Source organism: Equus przewalskii, chromosome 1 (genome assembly GCF_037783145.1).
Source record: "Equus przewalskii isolate Varuska chromosome 1, EquPr2, whole genome shotgun sequence".
NCBI classification, from domain to species: domain Eukaryota; kingdom Metazoa; phylum Chordata; class Mammalia; order Perissodactyla; family Equidae; genus Equus; species Equus przewalskii.
Window position 1 is genome coordinate 108,422,895 of NC_091831.1, and position 24,459 is coordinate 108,447,353.

At 40.5% G+C, this 24,459-nt stretch overlaps 1 protein-coding gene across 6 annotated transcripts in view; it reads right to left on the reverse strand.

Moving 5' to 3' along the window:
• Positions 1–24,459, reverse strand: part of TRPM1 (transient receptor potential cation channel subfamily M member 1) — a 103,958-nt gene that overhangs the window by 13,591 nt on the left and 65,908 nt on the right. For all 6 annotated transcript variants that reach the window (XM_070571856.1, XM_070571870.1, XM_070571838.1 and 3 more), the window contains 8 exons: positions 19,850–19,972; positions 19,515–19,646; positions 17,296–17,424; positions 14,562–14,813; positions 13,549–13,723; positions 11,042–11,186; positions 9,211–9,413; positions 8,452–8,584 (listed from right to left, as the gene is read on the reverse strand). In XM_070571856.1, coding sequence (XP_070427957.1) covers positions 8,452–8,584; positions 9,211–9,413; positions 11,042–11,186; positions 13,549–13,723; positions 14,562–14,813; positions 17,296–17,424; positions 19,515–19,646; positions 19,850–19,972 — 1,292 coding nt within the window. The remainder of the gene's footprint in view (positions 1–8,451; positions 8,585–9,210; positions 9,414–11,041; positions 11,187–13,548; positions 13,724–14,561; positions 14,814–17,295; positions 17,425–19,514; positions 19,647–19,849; positions 19,973–24,459) is intronic.

The window sequence follows — 24,459 nt, forward strand, 5'->3', positions numbered from 1 at the left end:
CAATGGTTGGCCCCACCTTCTTGGCTCTTGATACAGTAGGTAGGGACCTGGGTGGACCACTGGATCTCCTGCAACTGACTCAAGGTAGGGGAACAATAGGAAGAGAAAGAAGGCACTCTTAGAATAAGCATGATGAGGTCTCAGGATAATTTCATTTCATATTAAAAGATATATGACCTCATTTTGTTCCCAGGCTGATAAAGCAAAAAATATTAATTCTTAGGAATAGCATCTTTGCCTCTAATGTCTTCTCACTCCAATCTAAAACAACAACACAGATAAACAATCATGTCATTCCTTGCTTAAAAACAGTAGCAGCTTCTCATCACATTTAAGATAAAAAGACAAATTTCATCGTAGTGTTAGGTACCAAGGAGTGCATCAAAGGGAAACCTTATAATCTCCATGGTAATCCCATTCTGTGATATGGACAGCTGACGGTTTCTCAGTATGACGTAAAGTGCTATGTTAATGGAGCTTCAGGTTTTCCCTCCCAGTTCAATAGCACTCCTTAACCTCCTCCTATAAACATTTCTGTTCCTTGTATGCATCAAAGCTCTTCAGAATCTGACCACAATCCTCCCTTTCTGCCTCATCTTGTTCTTCATCCTCAAATTTGCTTGCACCCTTCACAAACAGGCCATCATCATCAAAACAAAAAGGTAAAATTCTCTTACAACTTGAAGACCCCAAATACCAAGGCATTTGATGTCCTCAGTTTGAGAAAACCTATTCTGGAACTTGTAGCTACCTCTAACATTTGTGGAAGAACCAGATGAATGAAAGCTGTCTTGGTGATGTCAGGGACCCCAGCCATTGTATATAAAATTCTGTTGCTATTCTGGCTTCATGTATTATTTAATTAGATTAACATGCCTGCATTGTTTATTAGAATGTAGAACATTTTCCAAAATAATGTTCATTTTATAAATTATGCCAACAATTTGAAATATTTCAAATCACGTGGTCAAACGACTTTATTTTTCTAGGATGACTAGTATTGGCTCAAAGGGACTACTTCTTTAGATAATGAGTACTTTTGTGAGGCAAAGTGCTCTTTCTTACACACTACACTACTGATTTCTTATGAGATCTACTTCTATCCATTTCCCCCCAATTTGAATTCATGGCTTCTGTAACTATTTCTGTGTTTGGATTTACTTGTGGGTCACATAAGTAGCTTCTCTAGGTTTCGATTTCATACATTATGGTAGCATTTACTTCACAGCAAAAATTCTTCCATTTTGAAAGGGCATTAAGGCCATTTTTCTAACCACCAAACACTGATTTCTCAAGTGGCAGGCAGGAAGAACAATTCCTAAGGGCGAGTCTTCTCCATTCTCCATATCAAAAGAAACTAAAAACAAATGAAATCTATAATCTGTCTGAGCCCAAATGAACTGTTTTCCTGTCTTTGAATAGAATTTCAGCTGCACTTGACTTATGACGTTACTTGCCCTGCCCTTTACTGCTTCATGTGTATCTCCTACTAAATCACCGAGAGCCCAGAACCCAATTTGCTTAATCAGTCTTGATCAATAATAGCTGTGTTTTCCCCTCAGCTTTTTGTTTGATTCAGAGATTAGTACATATTGGTCTTTGGGCTTTTCTGTTAAAAGGCAATGCCCTACTGCCCTAATCAGTCTCAAAATCTGGTGCATATATACATAATTCTATTTATTTTTTAAATTAAGAAAGTAAAAGATAATGGTCCCAGATTAACTGCCGATATTACATATCATGATTCTTTTTGTGTGTTTAGTTTGTATTCAAGAAAAAAGAAAGGCTGTTTCTGGTTAACATTTTGTCAGCCTCAGGATTCTTTTTGAGATGTGCCCATATTCTCATTAGGGATGAAGCTGTTCCACCAGGTCATTTTTATTGTGCATCTGTCACTGGTGAATGATTCATAAAGTAATAATAATAATAACAGTAGTAGCATAATAATCTTATGAGAATTAAGTGAAATTGTGTAAAAGAAAGTACTCTGTAGACTATAAATGCTATGCAGGTGTAAAATGTCATGACTGTATGAAGTAGGTATGATTGCAAATCTTCAGATGCTTTTATCTGTATCCTAGCTTATCTATTACTTAGGAGTATTTGATTTTGAATGTTACACCACTAAACCTTAAAGTAGTTTCACTGAAACACATTTTTGTTAAGGTATTGTAAAAAATGTTTTCCATTTCATTCAAATAATAGGTCCAGCAATGTATAAATTTGTGAAACTTTTGTAGGAACTTCCAAGAGAATACCTACATATGGAATAACTTTATTGGACTTTCATAGACTCTTACCTATTAAATATAATGTCCAAATTCATGTTCTCATGGTAAAAGTTCCCGTATGTCCTTCCTAAGGACAGAACTTAGACATTTGGAATTCTGTAGTAAGCCAGTTATTAAATCTTGTTTTATGTACAGTCATCTTTTCTTGTGTAAACATCACCCTTCACCTGCAAGGCATCTCATAAATTATATGGGAACATTTCCTTAATGATAGAGTTAAATGTTAACATAAAAACGTAATGTTAGTGGAGCAACTAGGTCCAGTTCATACTTGAAGAAACACATGTTTCAAGATCCTATAGTATTTTATATTGAGTTCTAAGATGATTCCTACCCTGTAATCTTATTCCAGGTCTATAGATCATAAGGTTGTCTAACCCAGGCCAAAATTTCCATCCAGCTATTTTAATTTCTATCTACTTCTTCATATGAAGCTGCCTTTTAAGTTTAGTAATTGCAGGGAGAACATCCAGGATGGAACCTACTTGTGCTTACTTACAGAGTTTTTATATGTGAAACACTAAACCAAGACCAAGATGTTAAGTCTTTATTCTTCTATGCTTCTCATTCTTTTTAATATGCAAAATACTGAATAGTTACTCAAAGAATATTAAGCTCTCTAGGATTCTAGCACTATGCTGCATCGTTTATATACACCAACATGGCTACACCTCAGACCTCCTTAGTTTCTGGAATTCAAGTCATCTAAATAATTAGTCTTTTCTGGCTACATTTCACTTTCCGTTCAGGCCAGACTCTGTCGTCAGTCACTCAGTGAAGCTCTTATTAATATCCCAGCTTGTCTCTCCCTTGCTTCCTACATAATAATGTCAAGCCCTAATCCTTTATCTACCACGACTAGGACTGCAGGGCCGGGGGGGGGGGGGGGGGGGGGGGGGGGAGTGGTTAAATGGTGCCTGGAGCCAAAGTAATATGTTTATGCTGCCATTTGCAAACACTAACATCATTGTGGAGTCCCTACTGACTGGTTCTTGGCAACATAGGTCCCCTTCAGCCTCTCTTTTGCTATGCCCCACGCATCATTCACTTTTTGCATCTTTGCTCTTGGGCTTGAGAGCATCACTGATGAAAGTCATGGGAGCCACACTGACTTGGCTCAATACCAAGTCATGTTATCTAATTTCAGCTAGGTCCTTATTATTCCTGCTGCATATCCTGGCTAGGTCCTCTCCTACTATATTTCCCCTGAGGGTAAACTCAAATCCTCCCTACTGGCTTCAAGTCTGTAATGTTGCTGGGGGCAGGGGGGAGTACTTTTTCCCTTTTCCTATTATTTCTTCCTATGTGTCTGGTCCTTCCATTAGTGTCAAACTCCTGGCCTCTCTCCAACCAGTTATTTATTCTTGAGGAGGACTCATTTTCTGATAGGAGTTTTGGGACCAGGAAACCAGCATGGTTTTCTCTCTCTTTGGGAGCCAGCTACTTGCACGGAGCATGGGTTCTCACTTTGTCTTATTCATATGGTAAGCTTAGTGGCAAAGGCTGACTCTGCCTGTGAGAAGGAGGCCGTCGGGTGGCTAGTGCTGCTTATGACTGAGTGGGTATGTCTAATTCTGGGGTGTGTATTTGGCAAGAACTGAACCACACACTCTAGCATAACATTTGTTGCTAATAAAGCTGATATGTTTTTTCTCTATCTGCCTGATGTCTGTATCTCTCTCTGAATTGGCCCTCAAAGTCAAGTAAGAAACAAGATTGTCATTTACTAGGCAAATTAAAACTTCAACATTTAATCCTACTCCTTCCCCACCATCCAAGCAACTCTTCCTCCTATTAATTTATAAGATCAAGACATTCAGATGGGATCTTCTCCAAACCTCCCACATCACCAGATGTTTGTCTTTCTCCGACTTTCTGTACATCAGAGGAATCTCCCACCTCCTTTCTAAGACTGATCTCTCTTTCAGGTCCTCTTCAGTTCCTATCTCATTTCTCTCCTTCTTGTCTTTCTTGTAAGGGTCTCTATCACTAGCATCTTCTCTTCCTGGTCATTTGGGCAGAGGATGCCAAATAAGAAGATCTCAAGGCCCTGAATTGCTGATTTCCTATCAACCCCAGAGGAAACTCAAGACCTTAACCCAGATCCACAAATATGATAAGAAACCTCTTAACCCAGAAGGTTTTGGGGGAATCCAAATGTGATATTATCGGTTTGGCTAGTCTAAGACCCACAGATCCCCTTAAGTACAGGACCAACTACATTTAAAATGTATAATTCATGAGTTATACCCACATACTTTGAAATATCAGACATATAAAATAAAATTTATGTAAATAGATAGAATATATGAAAGAGTAAAGAGGAGAAAATCAGGAGGCAATGTACATCACATATTCCAAAAACCTACAGCAGTATGCTTGTTCTAATTAAATATTATTTGGTGCTAAGCTTTCTTGAAGCTGTGGAAAAAAGGAAAACACACTGGATTACATAATTCTCATTGTTTGAGAAAAGGAAGTTGAATCTCTGACAAAGTTTTCTCAGAAAAGATTCTGTCCAACTCAATTGCTCTTGAACCTGTGAACCTGTGATAAGGGATGCCAACCCACAAAAGGAACGATGTGTTCAACAGAGGCGTGGCAAGAGACACAGAAATGACCTTCAAGCTCCAATTGATAAGGATGTATGTTACCAGTTATTAACCTGGTATGGTGAGAATAGAATATTTAGGTTGACAAGTTCTACCTTGGTTGTGCTGGCAGAAGTTATTTATAGAATATTCTTCTCCCACCCGCCATCTTAGTTATCTGATACTGTCCCTTTGAGCAGAGACAACACATGCCAATGTCGACACTAGTTTTGGTGTTGCTGCTATTAAGGATTCTTCCTGACAATTATGGGTAGCAGAATCTTTTGCATATTGAGATTGTTCCTGGTTCCTAGTAGTAAAACCAAATTTTCGAACCTAGAGGGAGCGTAGTTGATCTCCTATTTGATATTCCTGGAGGGAACTCATTGAGGATAGGATAGAAATTTGCATTCAAATCAGGAGATGAACTTTTAAATCATCCATTCATCCAAAATATCAGCTCCTGCTATGTGGAGATGTGTAGTCTCTGGAAATACCATGGTGAACAAAATTCGAACATGGTCCCTGCCTTTGTGGAGCTTAGAGTCCAAGGGCCCTGACCTAGTCTAAGGTGTGAAGTGGTCAGGGAAGTTTTCCATAAGCAGTTGGCATTTGAGCAGAGATCCAAAGGATGAGCAGGCAGTGGGAACAGGATGTGCAAAGCCCCTGTGGCAGGAAGAAAGTGGTGCCTTTGAGGAAATGAAAGAAGGCCAGCAAGACTGGAGTACTGAGCATGAGGGGAGGACAGTCTAGGGTGAGGCTGGACAGACAGCACGGCCTTGAAGGCCTGGGAGCAGTGGCAGCCACTGAAGGGCTTTTAAAGAGAGGTAGTGGTGAGGGATGCAGGACCTGGTTAGAGTCTATCCAGTGCAAAGTGTTAACTGAAAACTGAATCATATTGTAACTCTCTTATTGAGGGACTAAAGGTTGGATCTTACAAAATGCTGAAATTATATGATAAAAGTAAATGGTAAATTGTTAGGATTTTGTATGTAACTTTCCAAGCTTTAGGGGAAAGCCATGAATTTTGTTTCTGCACATAAGCCCTCAAACCACCCTGCCAGGAGGAGCACAACAAATGTGTAAACATGTGTGAACACATTTGTAAGACTGAGTCATGAAATCGCTGGCCCAGGTTTTGAAAGGCACCCAGACCACAGAGAGGCCAGGACAGGACTGCTGCCGAGTGCCTTTCACAGACGCCCACCCCTAACAGCCCCTGCAGTCTGAATGGTGCTGGTGATGCCACCACTGAGAGAAGAACAGGAAAATCATTAAATGGCATATGGTGATGCAGAAAATAAAAACAATCAAATGTACAAAGAAGACAAAACATGGCAGGAACGTCAGAGTATTGAAAAATTTGATTTTAAAAGCAATCACTGGTATTAGAGGGCCGGCCCCGTGGCTGAGTGGTTAAGTTCATGTTCTCCTCTTTGACGGCCCAGGGTTTTGCTGGTTCAAATCCTGGGCACGGACATGGCACTGCTCATCAAGCCAGGCTGAGGTGGCATCCCACATGCCACAACTAGAAGCACCGGCAACTAAAATATACAACTATGTACTGGGGAGATTTGGGGAGAAAAAGCAGAAAAAAAAAAAGATTGGCAACAGTTGGTACCTCAGGTGCCAATCCTTATAAAAAAAAAATCACTGGTATCAAAAGTTAGGTTAAAAATAACTAATTTTATTTTGAGTCTTCCACTTTCTTCTTTGCTCCTCAGCTGTCCTGGTTAAGAGTGAAGGAAAGCTACCTTCTCCCCAAACCTCCTCCCCAAACCTCCTCCCCATTTTGTCTCTGCCATTAACCTGTGATTCAGCCAAGAAAGGGTCAACAGAGGGGCCTGGAGGGGCTCCCATCACTGTGGAGATCTCAGCCAAGGGAAACGGGAAGTAGCATGTTTTTACTGCCCAGTACAATTTCATTCCTATTACGTGTGCACACAGCCCCAAGAGGAAAATGCAATTTGGTAGTGACCTGATAACCACATTCTTGGAGGCTTGGCCCAAGAATGGCAAAAATCCAAACAATGCTGGGGGAAGGGGGAAGGGAAAGAGGCAGAGGGAAACAAAACACAATTTCCATTGTAAATTACTGGCTGTGATTAAATTCAAGTTAATGTCTAACCAGAAAGTGGAAATTTTAGATTATCAAAATGGGGGTCCCTTATCTTTCTCGTGAAGAAATAATTTTTATATCTTGAAAGCTTAGTAATTCCTATTAAAACAGCAAAGAAGTGTTTCAAAGTTTTATTGAAAATGTACTTTATTAAGCCAAAAGTTGGTGCAGATAACCCTTGAATTTGACTGGCTGGATTACAAGGTGGCTAGATCTAGGAGGGGAGAGGGGCCAGAGACCTCGTCCCTCCTGTGGGCTGAGGCAGAATCACCGGCCTGAACATACGCCAGGGTGACTTCACGGTGTATCATGAATTCTGGTGTAACTGTTGGGCCCCTGATTGGGAATTGTGTGCTGAGATATTTTTTTCAAGTCCTACCATGTTATTACATTTATCAATATACACACATATCTGCATCAGGAAACTCTAATTCTGAGTTCTCAAGGATAGAATGATGAACTAGAATCCTCTTAGGCATGCCTCCTCCATACTCATCCTTCTACCTGCATTGTGGGTTAAACTCTTTGCAACAATGTTTTATCAATTATCACAATCTTTAACAAGCTTAAGTTGCTTTTATTAAGTGATAGAAGTTCTCAAAAAGTATATGATTAAAAAGATGTAGATAGTGCAGGTTTATTATTCACATCTACCCTTTGCTGGTCGCTCTTTCCCAGCTGCAGGAAGAGCAATACTACAAAGTCTGGAAAATGTCACTCTTTCTGTCTCTCCGGGACCTGCCTTCATTTGCTGATTCACGCACACATGTGTTCATTCATTTCACATTTATTAAGCACTACCATATGGGTGATGCTGATTTTGCTGGGTACCTGAGACGTAAAAGTGTCTGAAATACAGACCCTGCCTTAGTTTAGAGGTTTCCACCCTCACGGGGGACAGATGGCTTTGCCCCTCCTGTAGTTCCTGGTCTCATGGGAGCACAGAGGAGGGAGTCTTTACCTCTGCTCTGTGAGGCTGGGAACAGTGTTGGGAAGGAGCACCAAGAGCACCAGGTAGGATAAAGGGGTCAGTCCCGAGGGGAAGACCACCCTCGCAAAGGCAACATGTCAAGAGCAGGGAGAAAGATGACTTCCTCAGCCATTACACAGCTCTACAGCTGATTGTTGTCTCCATTAATGCAGGGTATTGTAGTAAACGCTCCCACTTGGGGGACGGGCAAGAACTGTCAGGGTTTTTTGTTTTGTTTTGTTTTGTTTTTGGCCTGGAATATTTGCATAAATGTCATTATTCACTTCTATACGCAATATACAATCATCACCTAGGGACTTCCACATTATTTCGGGGGAAAACACATAAGGACCCGAAGTTTGAATAAACGAGAACTTGGCATGAATGTTTAAATGAACTTTGGCATCCCCCTTAGAATGGGGCAGAGGAACCCGAAAACCCTTGGCCCACGGCCGGGTAGTGGCGACGCGCTGGGCGCACCTCTCACAAGTGACGCGGATGCGCTCGTCACTGGACGACTGCTGCTCGTCCTCCTTCTCTTGGAAGTGCTCCTGCACGCACTGCTCCTCGAACTCATGCAGTCTCTTGAGCTCCTCCTCGCTGAGAAACAGCTCTGTGTAAAGGAAGGTTTGCTAAGTGAAAAACAAGCCATATCCGTGAAGAATCAATTTAGTTGCGTCATTGCGAATTTCACGACCCAACCTTAATTAAGCTCCTTTCTCCATCACTTGCAGGCAGTTCTCTGACTACTAAGATTGTTTGTTCCACAAAGAGAAGTTGTAATAAGCAGCAATTATCTTTCCACTAGAGCTCACTTTTTAACACAAAAAACAAAATTACAGCTATTCGAAAAATGAAACCAAGTACTATTTTCTGCAAAACCTTTTGCATATATTTTATGGATAGACTCAAGTGTACAGCATTATTTTCCCATCCTCTTTAGATGCAATAAATTAAAACATTTTGAAAGGAATATTGAATTTATATGGAAGAGTTATTTTCAAGACCTCTCCCAACTTCTGATCTCTTCATGAGTGGGCTTTCCATAACCCTAGTTAGTAAATTAAAACTAGAATGAAATCAACACAAAATGAGAAGCATTCTGCAAAGAATAGCAGTTGGACTAGAGCGTTGTGTTTTCATACATTTAAGTAGTTTAATGAGATTTTCATGAGGGGGTCCAATTTGAATGCTCTTTTGAAATTATCCAAGATAGAAACGAAAGAGTCCTGCACATACTCAGTCCACGATCCTGTTCGTCTTGGTCCCCTTCTCTTTTCTTCCTACAGCGACCACTAAGACGCATAATGATTATGTAGATGTGGCTTAAAATGATCATTGGTGGAGGGAGGACTGGCCGGTCATGGAATGTCATAATCAGTTGATAGCGCTGGAATTTCCACACTTGGTTGGATATTGACTTTACTTCAAAGAAGGTATTGCTTTAAAAAGAATAAACTTTTAGTTAGTTATGTTACTTTGTATTGTGATTTCCCAGGGCAACCAGAGTTACTTGCATTGGAATGAAAATACACAAGGAAATGGCCTTTTAGTGCCAGTTAGTACTGACTTCTAGATCACCCTGTCTTTTGGTTTATCAATGTGGATCACCTACACTCAAGGACATTTTATTCATGTAAATAATTAAGAATTAAGCATATTAAAGTTGCCACCTACTGCTTTCTTGAATAGCCCACTCTGCAGTCTACTGACTCATATGCTCAGGAAATTTCACTTCAGAAATTTAAAGGTATGAGCCATTCAACTAAGCATTTTGAACTATTTAAACTTTCAATTCAGTAGAACAACTAGTTGGCTACATTTTTTTTTGTAATGGAATTGATTATCGAACTTTGATCAAAAGTACATTATTTTGGATGCTGGGAGGTACAATCTTTGTTTTCTTCCCGTTTCCAACGGGAGGCAGTAAGCGCATGATTGTTGAAAGTTGGAATCCTGGTGGAGCATGTTGTCTACTGACTCGGGGACATTGGAAAAGCCAGTTAACCTCTCATGACCTTTGTTTTCTCATCTCTCAAGACAGGAGTTTGAAGCAGATTCTCTCCAATGCCCTGGCCAGCTCTAAGATTCTATAGTTCCCTGAAGGAGTTTTCCCTTTTATTTTTTGTCTTAGAAGCTAAAATAATTTTCTCAACATTTATTAAGCACGGTCACATACTCAACACATCATCCTAAAACACACAAGGTTTATAAGAAGCTTGGTTTTATAATTTAAGCCATTTCTTTCCTAGGCCATTTTATCTTCTATTCTCCAAATGACAAGGAAAATATTTTATATAATGTTACATTAATTGTCTTGTGGTCTAGTGGTTAAGATTTGGCACTCTCACTGCTGTGGCCTAGTCAGGGAATCATACCACCCATCTGTTGGTTGTCGTACTGTAGTGGCTGCATGTTGCTGTGATGCTGAAAGCTATGCCATGGGTATTTCAAATACCAGCAAGGGCTGGACAGACTAAGCACAATGGAGCTTCCAGACTAAGACAGGCTATGAAGAAGGACTGGGTCACCCACTTCTGAAAAAATTGGCCAGCAAAACCCTATGAATAGTAGCGGAGAATTTTTTAATACAGTGTGGGAAGGTGAGAGGTTGGCACAAAAACACTGGGCATGGGTCTCCTCTGCTGTCCACAGGGTGCTAGGAGTCAGAATGGACTCCACAGCGCTAGAAACAAACAGTAGTTGTCACAGCTTGTGAAATTAACATTGCTTTCTGTGCCTCTGATAATGAATTAAACGCACAACTCAATAAAATCTTCTCTACCTGAGGGGACTTTCATCTAAGAAAATATTTTCATTAGATTAAAAAACATGCTAAAGTATTAAAATACTACCCAAGAATAAATTTAAATGTATTTGTCAACTCTTGATTTATGAATACATTAAGACTGATTAAGTTTAAACAAAAAAGACTGCAAAAATTCAAGCATTTAAAAGCCCTAGTGAAATTCTGTGTAAGTCCATGGCAGCTTGGGAGAGTTCTGAGATAAAACTGGAAATTTGTAAAGTAATAAATAATAAGCACACGGTCATCAGCCGTGACACATACTTAAAAACTGCAATGAGCAGGTTCACCAGCAGGATGTTGGCCACCAGGAGGTAGCACGCCATGATGGCCGGAGTGAGCCAGGCACCTGGGATACACGGAGGGAGCCGCTTGCCGTCCTCATCGTACTGGTTGTCACCACAAGGAGCTGAAACAAAAGTTTGTCTTGTTGTGCTTGCTTTTTACATGGAACAAAAAGAATAAATAGTTCACATATGCCATTAAATGACCTATTTCTTTTTTAACATGATTTTTTTCCTGGTTTCATAAACAATAATTTGCCATGTGAAAAATATCAGTTCATGCAAAATGGATAGGCAACTCATTTCCGCACTCAGAGATAGTCGTTCTTTACTTGTCATATTTGTAAACATTTTCCCATTTCTTTATTGTGTTTTGACATAGAGAAGTTCTTAATTTTTAAGCAGACAAATCTGTCTCCATGGTTTCTTTCTTTGCTGTTATCCAGTAGAAAGTTATTGTGTCCTCTAATTATTTAGCATTATCTTATGTTGTCTTCTTGGTTTCACTTGTACATTAACTTTGAAAATAATTTTGTTGTGGGGCAGGAGGTGAGGGTCCCCTCTGCTCTCACATCTGTTATCAACTGTTCTGGGGCCATTTTGGAAAATAATTTTTTCTCTCTGCTCATTTGAAATGCCACTTTGATCATAGGTACCTATTTCCTGAAGACAAAACTAGGACGAACCCAACAGTGATTAGTGAAGTAATAATCATAAATTTATAGTCTACTTACTTTCAGTTTTAAAAAGTATTGACATCAGAGAACAAGAGAAGCATTTGAAAGCAGTATAAGACTATCACTAATTAGCTAAGGAAGAGACTAATTAATACACACAATTCATGGACTAGAGTCATCAATTCTGTGTAAACTTACGATTAATTTCCATAGCGTAGACTATATAGCGATTGGAAAGCAGAATTTAATTTTTTTTAGTTGTGGCAGGAAGGCAGGAAAGAAAATAAGATGACAGTTGAGAGAAAAGTAAAACAAATGATTAACAACACAAGAACTGTTTTGCTGCAAGAAATGCAAAATATTCAAGCTTGGGAGCTACAGATTCATGCTTGGAAACAGTGATCTATTTAGAAGAAATTTTACACATTATTAATTTTAGGAAATACATATATGTTTCATGAATATTTATTTTACCATATGTTACAAGCAATAGCTAAAGCTCACTAGTTAAAAATACTGTGAAAAAGACATGAGGCTACTGGCAGATGATCATTTTAACGTACAGGTTAGCCAATCAAGCATTCCCTATATCCCAACACAGACACCTCGTAAGCACAAGTAAATGCACAATTATTATGAAATGGTCAGATCACGAATCAAAAACCTACACTTCATGGTGCTACTGAAAATAGCCTCAAGTTTACTGCTTTATCTTTTCTCATTACCCAATTTAATAAAAAAATATAAAAATACTACAACTTATGTCTGGATCCAGGGACTTTTAGCATTTATGTATGTTTACCTAAGCTAATATTCTTTTGAAACCAAATTAGATTTTTATGTTCTGGCTTTTACCAAGCTACAAACACATTCAATAATTGACTTTGAGATACTTGTGATAATAATGTGTTTTGAATCATGTTATAAAAGCTAGATAGAAGGCATTGAACGAACTTGTTATCAGTCTAACCTAATGGTGGTAGATATACTGACAACCATGCATTTCATACGAGGGAAGGATGTTCAAAACCTATTCCCAAGAAGCAGAACACTGGAGGTGGTGGACATGCTATTGTACCTGATGCTTTATGATAGGGCACAATATGCAAAGGAAAATATTGTTGCTGATGTGAAAACAGAGCCTCGTTCATTGGTGGTACATTAGCTGTCCAGGTGAAATAAGTATAAAAATATTTGAGCTTCACTTCCCTACAACACAAGAGACACTGTGAGCTACAGGCTCAGCCTGGGGAGGAGCTGGGTCCTGCATTCCCCAGAAATCCATGCAGGATTGCTGCTCATTTCCTCTGCTAACGTCCAGATTATTGTTGATTAAAAAATAGCACTCCAGAAGTGAAGAGGAAATTGATAACTATGTGGAAAATGGGCTTTGGTGGCTTGAAGAAAAGGATGACATGAGGCACCAGTCACCCTGTCATGCTCACCATCTCATTCTATTGGAATAAGATACCAGTTCTATCTTGGAGTGGAAAGAGATTTAGGCTGAAGAAAAATTAGGATATTGGCATTGGGACTACATTCATGCGATGGGATGTTCACTAGGTCCAGCTAAAGTGATGTGAGACTCTTTCAGAATTCTATTAATGACTTTTAGAGTAGAAGAAATGACTGATGTCTCAAAAATCTACATTTCATAATCTGCACACATTCCTTCATAAAATAATTTGATGCCTATGGAAGAATAAAAAATACTTTATTTCCAAATTAACAAATGCTCTTCCATTAATTTGGAGCTGATCATCTGCCTCAGAAGCAGGGAAGAGAATCTTACTATGAATTCTATTCTTACGGTCTATCTGGTCTGCAAACACCTCTCCGTAGATCATCCAGTAGGGCATGTAGAAGATGTTTCGGGCCAGTTTCCAAGACGGCTCCTCATCTGGGTGCAAAATGGCTTGACGGGCTACTCCAAAACTCATCAGCACAACCAGCATGATGACCACAAAATACAGCATGTCAATCATCTGAGTAGAGAGAAAATGTGTCTCTTACTGTCTTGATTCATGGTCCAAGTTTGCCTGCTTCATTATATTGCTCTCCCCAAAGCCATCAGGAGTGTTTAATTAAGATGAAGAAGGCCTCTTTGCCTTCTCTCCATCTCATCTTACTAAGGGGTAAGAGGAGGAGATATCTCGGGAGGTAAGAAGATAATGAATTGAGTACACAATGATATTTATTCATTCATTATACAATTGCTGAGTGGTTACCATGAGCAATACTCCGGTTACTATGGATACTGAACTGGTATAATTCCTAATTTAGAACATTCCTGAAGACGAGGACCCTTGTGGGCATAAGCTAAACCATATATCCCTTCACTCAAAGCCACTTGCCCTATAAAGAGTTATTCCCAAACTTAGGAGACTTCCTTCCTCCTGGCACCAGTCCTCACACTGAAGCTATTTTAGGTGATGTGAAGATGATCTGTTAGTTCGTTTTTAGTTTCATATTCTATGGCTTGTTCTGGACAAAATGTTGCCATGGATTTGTCTTGGCCTAATCACATGAACTGCCTTTGTCCACTCCAGGCCAGAGCACATGAACTGAAGACTGGAATACAAGTGACGGAATGACCCTGGACCCCTTTGTCACTGACTTCCAACTCGTGTTCATCAATTGGATTTTATTAAGTTATTAGCATGCAAGAGAACTATGTATCTTAAAACAAAAAACATTTCCTGTAAGAAATCAACTGCAAAGGAAAGACGAAATGAAATCTAACGAAGCCATGCCCAAGGCCTGGTCTCAGGTCCTCACTAGAGCCTCGGTGTCTTTAGTTACTCACAGGGTGTCAGTACTAACCATCTTTCCAATCATCATCACGTAGGGCCCCAGATACTTGTTAACACCAAAGATGTCCAGGACGCGGATGTACCAGAAGATGATATCCACACAGTAGATGACTCGGCCGTAGCCCATGTACGGCTGCTTCTGTAGGCGAAGGATTGCTCCAATCATGAACATGGAAATGGCCACGAGATCCGTGATGTTCCAGTACTCCTGAAGCCAAACCTTTATTTTCTGGCTGAGTTTGCCCGGTTCGGACATGAGGATCTGAAAACATGCCAAAGAACAATAAACAGGAAGTGCTCTATTGGAAGCCTCGGGCTCCTTAGAATCTTGGAAAGACAGGACTGGTGGAACATTCCAGGGCATCTGGTCCCCCTTCCGGCTCAAGACCTCTAAACACTAATCTTCTCTGGCAGAGAAAGATATCTAGAAAGGGAAATTCCACAGAATCCTCTGTATTCCTAGATTCACTGTTTCACAAACTCTCAGGAAATGCCTTCTAAATTATGTCCTCTGGCTATAATGAAAGCAGCTGCCTCTTGATTTCTTTTCCAATTCTTGGGACACATGCCTATTGGCCCACATTTAGGAATTAGTCCAGGAGGAAAACTCTAGAGCAGAGATGAACCTGTGTGGTCCTACAAAAGAGCAATCCAACCAGTGGAGATGGTAGAATTGAGCTAGAAAATGTTTCTTGGCCAAAATTCCTTTGCAACTTAGATATGAGAAGTCAAGGGAAAGTTGGACTCCATTTTCTCCTACTTCGGATATTACCCTTTCAAAATCACCATGATTGAAAGGATACTGCCTCGGAGTAAATTGAGAATATTGAACAACTAGCAGCACGGGTACACACAGAGTCATCCCCAGGGACACAGCTGTGGTGTGCACCAGGGTGGGGGTGTGCTGTGCCGGATGGCACCCCTTTAGTTAGGGGGACTCTGGGTAGGTCCCAGGGACCACAGGGGTGGGTTGGGGTGGTGGCTACATATCAGCCAACACAGAGAGGATTCACTAATTTCACAACCCATGCACACTGGCTGATGGCTGCCCTCTTTGCTATAACTGGAGGAGAGCTCCTGGAGTAAAGAACAGTGTCTTAGTGCACGGCTGAGGCTCATCAAGATCATGGTGACACTAGAGATGGTACAACAGGCCACTTGGGGAATCCAGTTCTAACATCTGCAGAGTCTGAGTGAAGCCCAACTAGAAAAGAAAGAGGAGCAGTAGAAGGAGATGGGTTGTAGAATTTGGATTTGACACTCTTTTGGTTTCTCAGGTTCTCATTAGATGGACAGCATCAAACTCACTCTACTGGGAAGAAGTTGCTGGTGATATTTTTTTCAGTTCAGTGAAAGAGGGGTCAATAACGATTGCAAAATAATAGTACTGGTTCTATGTAAGTTGGAGAAAGAATATGAAATCCTGTTGTATGCTTTTTCAGTTAAAGTGCCCTTTTTCTTGGATATAAGTTTTCTCTTTATAAGCTAATATAGTGCATTACAACTTGTGGTTAATATTAGGAAGAGAAGTAGCCGGCCCATATTTCTACTGCCACCTGCAAAAATTGCCCTCTTGGAGTTACACGTTAATTTTAAGTCCTCTGCCATATGAGTCATGCATGAAATGGTGCCTGTCCTTTTTCAACACTTAGTTGAAAATCTTGTTCCCTCTGTTTGCAGCAGATGCTCTAGTGGCCTGTGCAGACACCCTGGTTGCTTTTACCAGCTGGGTGTGCCCAGGCCCCATCTGCTGCAGGTGCTGCTGTTCAGCTCCCACTCGCCCCATTGGGCAATTGGAGCTGCCTTTCTTGTAGGTGCCAATGACTGGCTGATGTGGGTACAAGACCACTCCTTTCATTCAAGGTGGGACAGACTCAACAGAGTCCAGTACACTCAGAGTCCCCTCTGAGCATTAGGCCAGGGACAGATCCCACTGAGACCACACCTGGCTCAGCTTCTTCTCCGCTCCTGGACTGCCCCCCTGCTCCCTCTCATGGCTCTCCTGAGAGCCCTCCTTTAATAAATCACTTGCACAAGAATCTCCATCATGCACATAGGGAGCCTGAGCTAGGACAGTGTGGTTCAGAGTCTTAAGTTGCAGGAAAAATGTTATCTCTTGTCTCTCACTGTTTCTAGTTTCAGCCCCCAGAAAACTGAGCCAAAATTTGTACCCAGTTGTCGTAATTGGTTTATCTCAAGTACCTGGCAGGATTTACTGTTGCTTTTATAGGCGCTCAGGTCTGTTTTGTTTTTTTTTTTGGTGAGGAAGACTGGCCTTGGGTTAACACCTGTTGCCAATCTTCCTCTTTTTGCTTAAGGAAGATTGGCACTGAGCTAATATCTGTGCCTGTCTTCCCCTATTTTGCATGTGGGTCACTGCCATAACATGGCTTGATGAGTGGTGTAGGTCTACACCCAGGATCCGAACCTGTGAACCTGGGCCACTGAAGCAGAATGCACTGAACTTAAATCACCATGCCACTGGGCTGGCCCCACTCAGATCTGTTTTTATTACTAAACATCATTTATTTTGCCTTGTGTTTTGATTTGCAAGTTCAAATTCAGTTGGAAGCAGAGGCATATAAATCTTAAGCAAGGAAATGGAATAAACTTGGGATTGTGACACCTCAAAAGAAAAGTCCCCTGGCACTTATGATTTGCAGAAAATGTTTTTGCAATAAGAAGCTACAGGTGAATTGAAGTCAGTGGTTAGCGGGTCTGGGGCAGGCCTCTGGAGTAATCACCTCTCGTATTTTCTCTAAGGCCAGGCTCACGATGTAGGAGATGACGATCCACTCCTGGAGACAGGGCCAGCGGTCCATCCGCACCAGGATGACGTAGTTGAAGAGCAGTAAGTAACCTAAGTACGATATCTGACAGACCGACAGAAAAATGGTTAGCAGTGTTTGGGGAGATAACACGTGGTGGAAAACAAGTGTTGAAACTCTATTTTCGGGCTGACACATCTTCTAAAATAAATTTTCATTTCCAACCGGACCGATTCATTTAGAGGAAACCTTCCACTCCCATCGCAGGGCAGACAGAGAGCTTTGAGGCCGACTGGGAGGCATTTTATACTTCAGCACGATATGGGCGCTGACGTTTCATTTTCTAAATGAAGATGTATTTGCTGCTTTTATTACTTTCGTGGGGGAAATTGTGAAGTTACACGAAATTATGATGATAGGGAAAGTTTTAATATTTTACTGGTGTCTCTTCTACCTTCCTGGAAATTGGAAAATGTACTTACACCTTCCGCCTCAAAAATGTCCCTCTTGAATCTTTCCACTAATCATGGACGAGGGAGGTTAGAAGGGAGGAGGAGGAGTTGTCTGCACACGCACACCGTCCCCTCAATTAGCATCGACATGTCTGTGGTATGCTGTGGCCATAACAGGCTCCCTGTTTTTGTGGCAAGAAAAGGTGTAGAGTCTGGAGGTGTATGGGAGTGGGGTGAGGTAGATGGGAGTGGCATGAGGTGGAGGGAGGTGGCCTGAAATTGATTGTCTGAGGCTGATTCACTGTGAAGCTGAGAAATCTTCAGTTTCAGGGCTCCTCACTGGCACAGGCCCCTTCTGAAGTCTTGGGGTGGCGTGGGTGCGGAGGGTGTGCTGGCAAATGTGTATTTGTGGTTTGGCAGACTTTTTTTTTAAGATCACCCCTCCTCATTGTATGAGCTTTACCAGGATACAGTTAAAATCCCTTGTATCCACTGTTTACTCCTTGCAGAGGATTAGAGCCAGACTTCTCAACGTTGAGCTGTATCAGAATCTCCTGAAAAGCTGTAAAACATGCGATGCCTTCCCCCATGGCCAGAGATAACATCAGAGGGTCCAGGGTGAGACTGGGGCTCTTCGACCGCCTCTACAGCTGCATCTGTGCTGAGCTCTCCTGCAGGCCAGGCGCACCCCATTGTTCAGCTCGTTCTCACCAGAACAGGTGAGCACCAGTGGTTTCAGCGCTTGCCAGTTGTGGCTGTCTAAAGGTTGGGTGTCCAGGTCCATGGTCGACCTGGGTCCCCATGCAGCTCCCCAGGTGCTATTCCCCAGAGCTCTGCCTCTGGCCCTGCCCACCCTCATTCATTCCCATCCATGGCCTGGGACCCCGCTCCTTGTGTCCCATCACCTGCTAATCCAGGCACAAATGGAACCACAGGGTTGGAGCTTGCCTGGCGTGCACTGCTGCTTGGTGCTTGGACCTTCATGAGTAGTCTTGTCCCCTCCTCCAGACTGAAATGGTTGTGGGAGCTACTACATGCCTGCCACCCCTGCTGGGACCGCCTGCTCCTAGGACAGTTTCCCCTACAGCCTTCCCATCTGCTCGGGTCTGCACACCTCTCTTTTCCCCCCATCCGAGGAAGTCCCAGCGTGCGTCAGGCCAGGACTGTGCTTGTTAGGGCTCGCCACACTCCTGGAGCTGTCAGGACACTGGCCACCAAAGGGGGATGCAGGAAAGGGTATGGCCAAGTGGGTCGGCTTGATGTGCACGTTAGAGTGGAGAAGACTTCATGTGCTCCCCTATTCCAGGAGTTTATGATTGGAGTTCAACCACACCCTGTAGTAATCCCACCAGTTTCATGAACAAAATGGCGTCTTTGAGTTTGCTCTTTAAATCACTAGTCATCTTTGTTCATTTTTAAATGAAGCTATATTTCACTGTTTGTATTGCTAAAGGCATTAAAAAATCCTTCATCTTAAGCAAATAGACTAAGACTATTTTGCTTTACGAAATGGCATATTTGGGGCTAGGATGGCCACGTTCCTACATACATATAAACATGTGACAAGATATCTAGATCTAATTTTAGTTGAAGATCTGTGTTAATCCTAGTTTCATTTTCATAATTCGTTTTAATTCAGTGATTTTTTTTAAACGCTGTTTTAAGCTCTTGACATTTTTCCTGATTCTAACATATCTGTGTTCAAAACACTCTAAATGGCAAATGCTACTAAGCAGGCCTTACTGTGTAAAACCAGAACTTGACAATGGGAGCATTATAGAATTCACAGATCTTTGTGCCAATGGGAATACTTCTTTGCTTTTTGTGCTCATTCTCTTCATCCCCCTTTCTGGAGCCAGCATCTGCATTCGCATCCTGGAAGACAGAACACAGTGCAGTTGCTAAGGGAGAAATGCAACATACTCCAGCACAGTACTTAACAGACAGGCGCCTTTAAAAATAAAGAATTATAAAAATTTCTCCAATTACTGCAGTTTCTAATTTCATAGTAAGAGAAATCTCAACAATTTTGAAAATGAGAGTAAATTAGTGTTGTTATGATTAAGGTTATCGCTGACCATAGTCTCCTCTTCTTTTTCTTTGCCATCTTCATTTTCCTTGGATGTTTGATATGAGAAGTCATCATACGTGCGAAATTCCAAGAATAAGATGGTGGGGGGAAGAAGAATCCCCATTATAACCTATGTATGATGAGAAAAATAAATTTTTAAGCTATGACAATTCTTGAAAATTTTCCTAGTATAGGTAAAATTTTAAAATTATAACCTTCAACATTACTCAATAACCTAGCAGCTCTGAAACAGGTTTATCTCTGCTCTGATGTTCTGTGGCTTATTTGGTTTGATACATCGGCAAAATTGCAGACAATGAAAAATATAAGAACATCAACCAAATTGTTTTAGATGAACAGCAAGCAGAATCACGTGGAATCTTGACTTAAAAAAGCAAAGATCTTGCATTAAATTTCAAAGTAGGTAAATCTTTACATTAAAATATAATAAGTAAAAATAAATAGATAAAATTTAACAATACCTCTAGTGAAGTAGATAAAAAAATATTTTATACACAAATAACTTAGAGGTAATGTGAATATATGGACCAAGAGTTGGAAGACAAATGTGACTTGGGTTCAGTCTAGACAACAAAAGGATGCCGTGGCCCGTAGATAGAAAACCTTCTTGTCATTTTTATCAGTGCTGTGCTGTGTATCTCCAATGCTGAAATCTGTTCTCAGTGTTCAGTGCTGATTTTGGAAATATTCCCTCAGTAATCCATTATTAAGAACAACACAAAATGGCTATTTCTACCACATATTAAAAATTATATTATGCTATAAAACATCAGTAATTAAGACAGTGTGGTACAGGTGCATGAATAGACCAAAAATTGGAATAGAATAGAAGGTCCAGAAATAGATTCAAATACACACAGAAAATTAGTATATGATAAAAGTACCACCTCAAATTGGAAGAATAAAAATGGACTATTTAGTAAATGGGTATTGAGAAATTGGGAGATCATCTAGAAAACATTTAAGTTGGATCCATATCTCACACCAGGATAAATTCCATCTAGCTTCAAGATTTTATGAAAGAAAAAAATGTAAAACAACTAACAATAATCACATGAGAATTCTTATAAATGGGAGGGTGGGAGAAGGCCTTTCTAAGTATGCCCCCTAATCAAGAAGCAATTGTATTTTGATTTAAAAAAATGACTAATGAAAAAAAGGAGCAATCAAAGGAAAGATCAGTATATTTAGCACTTAGAAAAAGCACAAACTTCTGCACAGCAAAAAATGACATAACTAAAGTAAAATACAACTCATGGGAAGACATATTTGCAGCTCATGTGAGAGGCAAAGGGCTAATCTTTCTGATTCGAAAGGAGCTCCCAGAAATCGAGAAGAAAAACTCCACAACGCAGCAGAAAAATGAGGCAAGGCTATGAACTGAGAGATATTGGTGCTGACAGGACAATGAGCTCACTCTCTCTCATAGTATGATAAATGCAAAGTAACTACACAGAGATGTTGTTGTTTACCGTCAGGTTGGAAACATTCAAAAGTTTGCCCACACACTGTGTTGGTGAGACTGTGGGAAAGCATACATTCCCCCACACTGTTGGTAGAAGTGTAAATTGGGACGATCCCCCAGAGGGAGGCTTGTCCAACCTATCAAAATTGTATATGCATATCCCCATGGGGCCACCAGTTCCACCTCTGGACATTTATCTAACAGATACTTGAGACACGATTTGTGTCCAAGAGCATTCACTGTGGCAGTGAGTACACCACCACAAGATGGGAGAGACCTCCATGCCTCAGTGGGCACTGGCTGAATCAACTGTGGCATCCTGCAATAATGGAATACAACCCAGCTGAGAAAGAATGCGGGAAATTTCTATGTAATAATAGGGAAAGAACTCCCAGATTAAGTAAAAAAGCAAGGTACAAAACCGGGAGTATGCCAACTCTTGTGAAAAAGAGGACACAATGAGGATATTTATTTGTAGTAGCTTTATATATGGAAGGATACACAAGAGACAAGTACCAGTGGTTGCCATGGGCGGGATCAGGGCAGTTGGGGGACAGGCATGGAAGGGAGACTTATCACATCCTTCCAGATAGTGAAAAATTTTTGAACCATGTGCATATTATATTACCTATTCAAAAAATTAAATTACAAAGAACAATCCAAACAATCCCTGATTTAAAATAATTATATTTTTACATTGCAAATTTAGAAATGCTTTGAAGGAAATTCGATGCTTAAAAATATTTCTACCTTTCGGTATACGTAATATTTAAAAGAGGTGTTACTTTAAAAAAGAAGGAAATGATAGCAACTTTCTTGGATCTCTTTTTCTCAATTTTATTCATTAATATTTAAAAAATTGAAGTAATACAGGCATGTGGTTGAAAACTGAATAGCCTAGATAGACTCGTAGTGAAAAGGGAAGGTCTCCTGCCACATCCCTCCGCTTCTCAAATCCTGCTCCTGGGGTAAAAACTCTTGTAAACCTTTTTAACATAAAATAAAACACAGATACGAAAAAAGCACAGCAAACACAGGCATAGATTAAGGAATCATAAGGTGGGCATCCTTGCCGTCATATCTGGGTCATCAAATTGGCCAGTGTCAACCACTGGAGAAGCCCCTCCATGTACCTGGTCCCCATCACAAACCTCTCTCCAAAGGAACCACCATCCCGACTTTTGAGGAACCAATTCAGTGCATTCTTTTACATCTTTATCACCTGAGTGTGCGTCCCTAAACCTGGATGGTCCAGTTTGGGTGCCACAGGCTACATGTGCTCCTGAGCACTTGAAATGTGGCTAGTCCAAGTTAGGATGTGCTGTCAGTGCAGAATACCCACTGGATTTTGAAGACTTCGTACAACAAAAGAACAGAGACTGTCTCATTAGTGATTTACTATTGATAACATGTTGAAAGGATGATATTTTGTATTTACTGGCTTAAACATATTAAAATTAATTTCAACTGTTTCTTCTTGACATTTTACAATGTACTTTTAAAAAAACTTTTTATAACCAAAAAATTTTACTTTTTGTTACTAGAAAATTTAAAATGACATATGTGGCTTGCAATTTTTTTCTTGTGGACAGCACTGCTACAGACGCTACAGCTTAATCTTGTCCTTTACAATTCTGGTATGTTTTTAAATGTTTTTTAATATACACATTTCCTGTTGGTTTATCTGTTGAAGAGCTAGAGGATTTGGACCTGTGGAGTTGGTCACAGAGTGGATTTTGGGGATTGCAAGACTCGTGTGCCATTCTAGATGCTTCCCCGTCCTCGTTATTTCCTGCCAGTTGGCAGTTGCATGCAGAGGCCTGACCAGACCCAGGTTTGAGCTCTTTGGCGAGACTGTAGATGGTGTGTTCTCTCATCAGGAAGCAGATTGTCCCTCTTTTGATGTTAGCAGCCACTGATGCTCCATGCCAGATTCATTAACTTGCTGGGTGTTGAAAATTGGTGATGTTCTAATTCTATCATTTGTTTTCCATTTCTTAGTTGGAATAATTTTACAAAGAGGCCTTCCCCCCATCTACTCATAGTACAGTTCATAGAGGAAGCGCAGGATAAATGCTTGATTCTTTCCCCTTATTTACCTGTTTTCAAGATAATGAATTGCTGTCCTAACATCTACTTAAGGCGACTGATTATTTTTTTTAATATTTAGTTATGAACTCACAGATTTAAACATGTTTGATATGCTTCAATCCATTGCTATTAGCAATATTATTGAAAGTCAAATTGTCCCATTTGGGGCAGTAGAAGCCTCTTCAAGTTGGTTCCTGGGTCCCCCGATCTGAACCTACTGCTTTGACAGCTTGTTTGCCATGTGGTATGTCAAGATGTTCCAGGCTCATCTTGTATATTTCCTGCTCCAGACCTGCACTCAACCATTTCTCGGAGAAGTTCTGGTATCAGTTAGTGGGAAATGGTATTTCAAGACCACAATCTGGGCATTATTGTTCATTGCTTTTAGGTAGGTCATTGTTTCTAGGCTTTTCATTAGTAGAGCTGGAATGAGTTCATATTGATGCTTCCAATTAAGCACTATAGGCTTACTTACCCTCTTCTAGATTACACCTGTATTTCCTTTTGTTCCACATTGAGTCCTAGTTGTTAAGGACAGGCGGGATGATGGAACAAAATAGCCATCATTACTCTGTTGCTTTAACTTTATAGCTTCAGAATAACAATGGTAATAATACTACTATCAATTATGATTATGGAAAACAGTTACAATTTTATTTTGCATATGTGCTCCCCATTCTTCCCTCATTTTTTGAATGGTTGCATTATATCTACATTATCAGAACATATAGCCATTACATACTCAGCACTGCAGGTAAATATATATCTGTCGCTCGCTATTGGTCCTTATGCTGATGCCTCTCTGGTTATTTTGCGTCTTGGGAAGCTCATTATCTAATGGATTCTTCAGAAAGGGCTCATAGGAACAATATTCCTTTGGGTTCTTGTTACCAACAGGTAACAGTTTGTGTGTACCCTTTGTATTTGACAGTCGCTTTTCGTAGATATGAAATCCTTGCCTCACATTTTCTTTCTGGGACTATCTTTATACGATACACAGCATGTTTTTTTCCTGATATAAATGATCGTTGTTGAAAATC